Source organism: Littorina saxatilis, linkage group LG13 (genome assembly GCF_037325665.1).
Source record: "Littorina saxatilis isolate snail1 linkage group LG13, US_GU_Lsax_2.0, whole genome shotgun sequence".
Lineage (NCBI taxonomy): Eukaryota > Metazoa > Mollusca > Gastropoda > Littorinimorpha > Littorinidae > Littorina > Littorina saxatilis.
Genome location: NC_090257.1, coordinates 24,885,406 through 24,895,588, shown reverse-complemented (window position 1 = coordinate 24,895,588; position 10,183 = coordinate 24,885,406). Strand labels below are relative to the sequence as shown.

Here is a 10,183-nt window from a genome sequence, read left to right as displayed (position 1 = left end):
TGTTGTATTTGTGCACGATAAAGAATCTGCTACTTGACGACGTTGACTACCATGTACAAACTCCAAGATCTACGTCGACAAGTCCTACCCTTCAGACACGTATACAGACCCAGCAAGTGAGTTCAATAGAATGCAATACAATAGAATAGAATACAATGTTAAATAAATGAATACAATCAGAAGTGGATTAAACTAGAAGTGGACAGCCACCATGACATCCAGTCGACCCGCGTTGATACAACCACCCATCTGGATTTCCCCCAAAACCGACGTTAATTAAAATAGAATGAGTAATTCTAGGAAATCGTTCACCAGAGGTACTCGATAATGATACAACCCTTTGATAAATTGGTTCTTCAATACATCACTCAAACCGTTGGAATTGATCAACTGTATTTTTAAAAATATTGATAAGTTCGATCTGCAATACATCACAGACAACTTTGGAATCAATTAAAATGAATAGAAAATAAAATAACGAGTTCAGAAAATACCGCAAAAATTTTTATTTTATTTTTTATTTTATTTTAATATTCTTGCCAACTATGCGTATCGAACCCGTAACCGCCGGGTTTGTGGACGAGCACATGCACTACCACTAAGCCAATCCGGCACACAATGCTCTTGGTAAAAATGAACTTTTAACTTCGAACGTTACACGTGAGTTCTCGAGCATATGTCGATTCCTCGGTTTCCGAGTTTCTCCGTTCGTATTTGTGTACTGTACGTTATGTCAATCTCACTCGAAGTAGCTTACGTTGATAACTGACCCTATGCGCCCGTTTACTTCGTATGGAAAGCAATTTTAAGTAGCTTTAATTTCAAATGTGACCGACATGGTGTTCTAGTCCGGCTCTGAAATGCATTGACCAATCGCCGAAAGGCTCTGACGTCATTTCTCAAAAGGATTTTTCTGCCCAGAATGCAATATTTTTGATAAAATACAACTGATTTCGTTCGGGACGACGACGCCCTCTGGGCGGTTTATTATATAAAGGGAAGCAAGCGGTTAAAAATGGGCGTTGACAGAGCCAATCAAGGGGGATACGAATTTGTAGTTATCATTCGCTTGTGATCCAATACAATACAATACAATACAATACAATACAATGCAATGCAATGCAATGCAATGCACTACAATACTATACAACACAATGATATACAATTCAATACAATACAATACAATATCAATATCAACATGAAGCTTATATAGCGCGTATTCCGTGGGTACAGTTCTAAGCGCTTGTCGAAGAGTTGTCAACACAGGACTAACAAAGAAACTAACATCTACAGACGGACACAAACCCTATCACACACTAGCAAACCCTGATAAACATACAACAAACAACTGTTTAACGACAATGTACACATCAATAGCTAGGTCCAAACAAAATAATATCAAACACAAAGAAAACACCTCTCACAGAGCACAGCACAGGAATGTCTTTTGGGGCACAACACATCACGTCGAACATGAAAGTCGCAGCCAGCTACGGGAAGAACTGAGTCTTCAACCTACTCTTGAACGCGTCAAGAGAGGGGCTCTGGCGAAGCTCAAGCGGCAGAGAGTTCCAGACGGAGGGGCCTGCGGAGGGAAATGCACGCTGACCAACAGATGCGAGTTTCGAGCAAGGGATGTGGAGGCGGAGTGGGTCAGCAGCAGAACGAAGGGGACGGTCGGAGGGCTGGGTGTACAGGTCCAGGGAGGATTGAAGGTACTCGGGAGCAGAGTCGTTGAGACACTTGTAGACCAGAGTGGACAGTTTGTAGGAGATTCGGGTGTTGACAGGGAGCCAGTGCAAGGAGCGAAGTAGAGGGGTGATGTGGTCTCGCTTCGTCTTCCTCAACGTCAGCCTGGCAGCAGCGTTCTGGACTCGTTGTAGGCCTTGAATGGATGAGGTGGGGAGGCCAGCCAGAAGGGAGTTGCAGTAGTCCAGACGACTGAAGATGAGGGAGACAACCTGCTTGACACAGGCGTCGTGGGTGAGATAGCGACGGATGGAGGCGATGCGTCGTAGGTGGAAAAAGCAGGTCTTGATGATGAAGGAGATGTGCGTCTGCATGGAAAGAGTGGAGTCGAGAAAGACGCCAAGGCTCTTGACAGCAGGGGAGAATGGAACAGTCGCGTCATCCAGCTGGAGGTCGGTCACAGTGAGGGAAGCAATCTTCTGTCGTGTTCCAACGAGAAGGGCCTCTGTCTTCTCACTGTTCAGCTTCAACTTGTTCTCAGTCATCCAGTTCTTGATGTCAGTGAAACAACTGGAGATGGATCCCAGGAGATGGTCAACGTCCTCCGGCTTGGCGCTGTTCTGGAGCTGCGTGTCATCGGCAAAGGAGTTGTAGTTCAAGCCGTGGCGTTCGATGACCAGGGAGAGGGGTTGGGTGTGCAGGGTGAAAAAGACAGGGCCGAGGACAGACCCTTATGTGACGCCGAAGCGGACAGGGACAGGCTGAAAAGAGAACGAATCAGTGGTGACAGTCTGAGAGCGGTTCTGGAGGTAGTTCCGGAACCAAGAGAGGGCGGTGTCGTGAATGCCGAACGTGGAACTGAGGCGATCGACGAGTAGCTGGAGGTCGATCGTGTCGAAGGCCACGGAAAGGTCCAGCAGCACAAGGGCAGAGACGAGACCGCTATCTGTAGCGTTCAGGAGGTCCGTGGTGATTCGTAGGAGCGCCGTCTCGGTGCTGTGGTGAGGGCGGTACGCTGACTGGTACACTGGCATCAGGTACAGGTGGGCGCTCAACTGCTCCAGGATGATACGCTCCAGAAGCTTGGAGAGGAAGGGCAGGTTGGACACAATACAATACAATACAATACAATACAATACAATACAATACAATACAATACAATACAATACAATACAATACAATACAATACAATACAATACAATACAATACAATACAATACAATAAAATACAAGACAATACGATATGATACGATACAATACAATACAATACAATACAATACAATACATATTTTGTTCAGATTTATTTTAACACACTCTGAAAATATCACAGGTAAGATATCAGCTCAATATTAGCGAAGTCGATTTTCGGGGTCAATCGCTACGCGCTGTCGTATGTTTTATTTTTGTAAAGCTTCTTCAGTTCTTGTGGCAACCTTTTCTCCAACAACAACAAATTCCGTAATTCTCCAAAAATGAAAGTTTTGTTTTCGGCGATTTAAAATAAGTTTCGTCGTTTGCAAACGTCGGATATTAATTTAACCCCTGACTGCTAAAAGATATTTAGTCAGGTAAAACATGTTAACACACACAAACATTATTGTTGTTGTTGTTGTTGTTGTTGTTGTTGTTGTTGTTGTTGTTGTTGTTGTTGTTGTTGTTGTGCTTACCATCTCAGGTGTAAGTGGTAAAAACCATTTTATCTATTCACTCATGTATTAATGTATTTATTGAATGACTGAACACCATTTCCTTTCAACAGGCAGTTACTTGCTGGGTGTTGTTGATTTTTCTCTTAAACTGGTGAACTCACTTTTCGTTTGTTTTAATTTATTCATCATGTTCATGTATCTTCTTATTCATGGACTAATTTGTTTACTCCTCTATTTATTGATGTATTCATTAGCAGCAGGAGGGGAAGCAGCAAGTTGCCGGACTCGGCTACCGTAAAGACACAAGGTAAAATGTCAACCACACGTTTGTTGCTTAAAGGCGCATACCTCCGCGTCTGTTGCTTAACGGCGCATACCTCCGCGTTTCTTGCTTAAAGGCGCATACCTCCGCGTTTCTTGCTTAGAGGCGCATACCTCCACGTTTGTCGCTTAAAGGCGCATGCCTCTGCGTTTGTTGCTTAACGGCGCATACCTCCGCGTTTGTTGCTTAACGGCGCATACCTTCGCGTTTCTTGCTTAAAGGCGCATATACCTCCGCGTTTGTTGCTTAACGGCGCATACCTCCGCGTTTCTTGCTTAACGGCGCATACCTCCGCGTTTCTTGCTTAAAGACGCATACCTCCGCGTTTGTTGCTTAAAGGCGCATACCTCCGCGTTTGTTGCTTAACGGCGCATACCTCCGCGTTTGTTGCTTAAAGGCGCCTACCTCCGCGTTTCTTGCTTAAAGGCGCATACCTCCACGTTTGTTGCTTAAAGGCGCATACCTCCGCGTGTGTTGCTTAACGGCGCATACCTCCGCGTTTGTTGTTTAACGGCGCATACCTGCGCGTTTGTTGCTTAAAGGCGCCTACCTCCGCGTTTCTTGCTTAAAGGCGCATACCTCCACGTTTGTTGCTTTAATGCGCATACCTCCGCGTGTGTTGCTTAACGGCGCATACCTCCGCGTTTGTTGCTTAGAGGCGCATACCTCCGCGTTTGTTGCTTAAAGGCGCATACCTCCGCGTTTGTTCCTTAACGGCGCATATTTCCGCGTTTGTTGCTTAACGGCGCATACCTTCGCGTTTGTTGCTTAGCGGCGTATACCTCCGCGTTTGTTGCTTAAAGGCGCATACCTCCGCGTTTGTTGCTTAACGGCGCATACCTCCGCGTTTGTTGCTTAACGGCGCATACATCCGCGTTTGTTGCTTAAAGGCGCATACCTCCGCGTTTCTTGCTTAAAGGCGCATACCTCCGCGATTGTTGCCTTACGGCGCATACCTCCACGTTTGTTGCTTTGCGGCGCATACCTCCGCGTTTCTTGCTTAAAGGCGCATACCTCCACGTTTGTTGCTTGAATGCGCATACCTCCGCGTTTCTTGCTTAACGGCGCATATTTCCGCGTTTGTTGTTTAACGGCGCTTACTTCTGCGTTTCTTGCTTAGAGGCGTTTGTTGCTTAACGGCGCATATTTCCGCGGTTTTTTGCTTAACGGCGCATATTTCCGCGTTTGTTGCTTAACGGTGCATACCTCCGCGTTTGCTGCTTAAAGGCGCATACCTCCGCGTTTCTTGCTTAAAGGCGCATACCTCCGCGTTTCTTGCTTAAAGGCGCATACCTCCGCGTTTCTTGCTTAAAGGCGCATACCTCCGCGTTTCTTGCTTAAAGGCGCATACCTCCACGTTTCTTGCTTAAAGGCGCATACCTCCGCGTTTCTTGCTTAAAGGCGCATACCTCCGCGTTTCTTGCTAAACGGCGCATACCTCCATGTTTGTTGCTTAACGGCGCATACCTCCGCGTTTGCTGCTAAACGGCGCATACCTCCATGTTTGTTGCTTAACGGTGCATACCGCCGCGTTTGTTGCTAAACGGCGCATAGCTCCGCGTTTCTTGCTTAAAGGCGCATACCTCCGCGTTTCTTGCTTAAAGGCGCATACCTCCGCGTTTCTTGCTAAACGGCGCATACCTCCATGTTTGTTGCTTAACGGCGCATACCTCCGCGTTTGTTGCTTAAAGGCGCATACCTCCGTGTTTGTTGTTTAACGGCGCATACCTCCGCGTTTGTTGCTTAACGGCGCATACCTCCGCGTTTGTTGCTTAACGGCGCATACCTCCGTGTTTGTTGCTTAACGGCGCATACCTCCGTGTTTGTTGCTTAACGGCGCATACCTCCGCGTTTGTTGCTTAAAGGCGCATACCTCCGTGTTTGTTGCTTAACGGCGCATACCTCCGTGTTTGTTGCTTAACGGCGCATACCTCCGTGTTTGTTGCTTAACGGCGCATACCTCCGCGTTTCTTGCTTAACGGCGCATACCTCCGTGTTTGTTGCTTAACGGCGCATACCTCCGTGTTTGTTGCTTAACGGCGCATACCTTCGTGTTTGTTGCTTAACGGCGCATACCTCCGTGTTTGTTGCTTAACGGCGCATACCTCCGTGCTTGTTGCTTAACGGCGCATACCTCCGCGTTTCTTGCTTAACGGCGCATACCTCCGTGTTTGTTGCTTAACGGCGCATACCTCCGCGTTTGTTGCTTAACGGCGCGTACCTCCGCGTTTCTTGCTTAAAGGCGCATACCTCCGTGTTTTTGCTTAACGGCGCATACCTCCGCGTTTCTTGCTTAACGGCGCATTCCCCCACGTTTCTTGCTTAACGGCGCATACCTCCGCGTTTGTTGCTTAAAGGCGCATACCTCCGCGTTTGTTGCTTAAAGGCGCATACCTCTGCGTGTGTCGCTTAACGGCGCATACCTCCGCGTTTGTTGCTTAAAGGCGCATACCTCCGCGCGTGTTGCTTAACGGCGCATACCTCCGCGTTTCTTGCTTAAAGGCGCATACCTCCGCTCACTATCTCAGACCTGTGCAGACTTATTCATGGGATGAGGCCATCCCTCTACTTCGACAAATACAACAAATCAACAGCCTGGATGCATTCTTTGCAGAGTGTTATTTTCTCATAAGGAACTAGTTTTATCATTGATTTCTCATAAGGAACTAGTTTTATCATTGATTTCTCATAAGGAACTAGTTTTATCATTGATTTCTTATAAGGAACTAGTTTTATAATTGATTTCTCATAAGGAACTAGTTTTATCATTGATTTCTCATAAGGAACTAGTTTTATCATTGATTTCTTATAAGGAACTAGTTTTATCATTGATTTCTCATAAGGAACTAGTTTTATCATTGATTTCTCATAAGGAACTAGTTTTATCATTATTTCTTATAAGGAACTAGTTTTATCATTGATTTCTTATAAGGAACTAGTTTTATCATTGATTTCATATAATAGGGAACTGGTTTATAATTTATTTCTCATAGGGAACTAGTTATATCGGGGTCCTGATTTGGCCTATATTGTCCGCTGGCCCCAAAAAGCAACAACTAACTAACTTATTAGTTATATCATGTATTTCTTATTGGGAACTGTTTTTTGAGTCACTTGAGAAAAAGTGACTCTATGTAATCGGTCAGTGTTAGTCTGTCCGGCCGGCCGGCCGTCCGGCCGTCCGGCCGGCCGTCCGTAGACACCACCTTAACGTTGGACTTTTCTCGGAAACTATCAAAGCGATCGGGCTCATATTTTGTTTAGTCGTGACCTCCAATGACCTCTACACTTTAACGATGGTTTCGTTGACCTTTGACCTTTTTCAAGGTCACAGGTCAGCGTCAAAGGAAAAATTAGACATTTTATATCTTTGACAAAGTTCATCGGATGTGATTGAAACTTTGTAGGATTATTCTTTACATCAAAGTATTTACATCTGTAGCCTTTTACGAACGTTATCAGAAAAACAAGGGAGATAACTAGCCTTTTCTGTTCGGCAACACACAACTTAACGTTGGGCTTTTCTCGGAAACTATAAAAGTGACCGGGCTCAAATTTTATGTGAACGTGACTCATTGTGTTGTGAATAGCAATTTCTTCCTGTCCATCTGATGCCTCATATAATATTCAGAACTGCGAAAGTGACTCGATCGAGCGTTTGCTCTTCTTGTTATCGTTAATTTCTTATAAGGAGCTAGTTGGCTCACGTAAGTGTAGCCTATGCGATCGTAACTTTGTCTGTCTGTGCGTGCGTGTGTGTGTGTGTGTGTGTGTGCGTGTGTATGTCTGTGGTAGAAACTTTAACATTTCGTCATTTGAAGACGTCACATTATGACGTAAGAGGGTTAGACGTCACGCGAAGGAATTACTGAAAGTCTCGGTCATTGTTATTTTGAGCGGGCTGAGACTAGTTGGCAGTCGTGTCCCTGTAAGTAGGCTACATGCAGACAGACAGATCTAGATCTAGTGTCTCGCTTTCTTGCACAGTGTCACCTATGCTTACTGTGTGTGTGTGTGTGTGTGTGTGTGTGTGTGTGCGTGTGTGTATGTATGTGTGACGGAGTGATTGAGTTTGTGTTACTGTTTGTCGATTTCTTACGTGAGCCTTGAAGGCTTCGCCTCTTGTTTTTTTTTTCTTTTTCTTCAACGGAAGGACTGCGCCTTTAAATCTGAACACGGATAGTCTGTATTATGTTTTGTGTTGGTTTTGACGTTCATTGAGTTCCGTTAGGTTGGTTGCTGACTGGTCTCTTGCCTGACTTGCTTAGCTGCTTGTTCGTGCTTGTATTCATTTGTCTGTCTGTTTGTCTGTCTGTCTGTCTGTTTGCACGTTCGTCAGTCTGTCCGTCCATCTATTCGTCTGCCAAACTGTCGGCTTGCCTGCATGTCTATTATATTCACCTATATACTTACGTATCTAGCAGTCTATCTGACTTTGTCTGTCTGCGCATACATCCATTCGTGTTCATCTCTCTCTCTCTCTCTCTCTCTCTCTCTCTCTCTCTCTCTCTCTCTCTCTCTCTTATTCTGACTCGTGTGTCTACATTGTGTTTAGAACACGTGGAACCCGTGCCGAAACATGCCTCGGAGGAGGTGAATAAGACTATAGAAGCTCTCGCCAATCTGCTAACCGCTGCAGAAGGATCTTTTGAAGGTTTGTTTGTTTGTTTGTTTGCTTAACGCCCAGCCGACCACGAAGGGCCACATCAGGGCTGTGCTGCTTTGACATATAACGTGCGCCACACACAAGACAGAGGTCGCAGCACAGGCTTCATGTCTCACCCAGTCACATTATTCTGACACCGGATCAACCAGTCCGAGCACTAACCCCATAATGCCTGACGCCAGGCGGAGCAGCCACTAGATTGCCAATTTTTAAAGTCTTAGGTATGACCCGGCCGGGGTTCGAACCCACGACCTCACGATCACGGGGCGGACGCCTTACCACTAGGCCAACCGTGCCGGTCCTTTTGAAGGTAACAAGTGCAGTCTGCACGTCATAGTAATAACGTAATAGCGTTCAAAACGCTTCCCCAGATCAATAACAGAATCAATCAGTTTCATTCGCCACATTTGCCCTCTCTGGATAACTTGCACAGCTCAAAACAGTTGCAGACGCACAAAACACAACACCGTTAGACTTGTTGTTTTTTGGTTTTTGAACCTCACAGGACGATTTGATACCAATACCAATGATACATGTGTAGGACAATTTGATACCAATAACAATACCAATTGATACATGTGTAGGACGATTTGATACCAATACCAATTGATACATATGTAGGACGATTTGATACCAATACCAATTGGTACATGTGTAGGACGAGTTGATACCAATACCAATTGATACATGTGTGGTGTTTACAGATAACATTACGCGGGTGAGACAACGGCTTGACGAAATGGCTAAGAGGCAAAAGGCGGAGGAAGCGGACTTCAAAGGGTTAGTATAGTGTCATTTTGTACGACATTACATGTACCAGCCACACACACACACACACACACACACACACACACACACACACACACACACACACACACACACACACACACACACACACACACACACACACATTCACACACCCACCAACACACACACATACATACACACACACACACACACAAACACACACACACACACAACCACACACACACACACACACACACGCATACACACAAACACACACACGTACACATGTGCCGCCCTATGTGAAATGTATAGGTCCGGGTACGGTTGTGGAGTGGTAGTAAAGTTACAGCTGTACTTATCTGGTTGTAGTCACTAGCACATGTTATGCAGTTTACGTATTGTTTTCGTTTGTTTGTTTGTTTGTTTGTTTGTTTGTCGATTTGATTTGTTTTGACTACCTGTTTTCATCGTTTCTTACAGGATTATCAGTAACACCCTCAAAATTGAAGTGGTAAGTAAACTAGCTGCTGCAGCGATGACACGCACACACACACACACACACACACACACACACACACATACACACACACACACACACATACAAACACAGACACACACACAGACGCACGCACATACACACACACACACACACACCACACACACACACACACGCGCGCGCGCGCGCACACACACACACACATACACGCGCACACACACACACACGCACGCACACACACACACACACACACACACACACACACACACACACACACACACACACACACACACACACACATCAACAACAACAATTTAAATGGCTGGAAATAACCTCCTTCATTGCCAGGTCATACTTGCGCAATGGCGCGCAAAACTTATCGATGACATGAACGCATTCCTCCATGGGAAATGCCCGGATACTGCCTGTAAGTTCAAGTCACAGGTTTCTTAGTGTCCAAAGGTAACAATCTCGAAAGTTTAGATCGGAATAGTTTGACTACCGCGCAATTTCAAACCCCGATTCCCGAATTCGATTTTGTTTTCGAAAGAGCAGAAAAGCCACACCATTTGATCTACACATGTGCCATTTTGTGGACAGATTAGGCATAAGCTG

At 45.5% G+C, this 10,183-nt stretch overlaps 2 protein-coding genes across 2 annotated transcripts in view; one reads left to right on the top strand and one right to left on the bottom strand.

Annotated features, from left to right (window-relative positions):
• Positions 1-10,183, bottom strand: part of LOC138945347 (uncharacterized) — a 546,160-nt gene that overhangs the window by 34,561 nt on the left and 501,416 nt on the right. The window lies entirely within an intron of this gene.
• LOC138945345 (uncharacterized) overlaps positions 1-10,183 on the top strand; it is a 164,066-nt gene that overhangs the window by 626 nt on the left and 153,257 nt on the right. The window contains exons 2-6 of the mRNA XM_070316772.1: positions 24-116; positions 3,592-3,644; positions 8,215-8,313; positions 9,030-9,105; positions 9,553-9,583. Coding sequence (XP_070172873.1) covers positions 52-116; positions 3,592-3,644; positions 8,215-8,313; positions 9,030-9,105; positions 9,553-9,583 — 324 coding nt within the window. The 5' untranslated portion in view covers positions 24-51. The remainder of the gene's footprint in view (positions 1-23; positions 117-3,591; positions 3,645-8,214; positions 8,314-9,029; positions 9,106-9,552; positions 9,584-10,183) is intronic.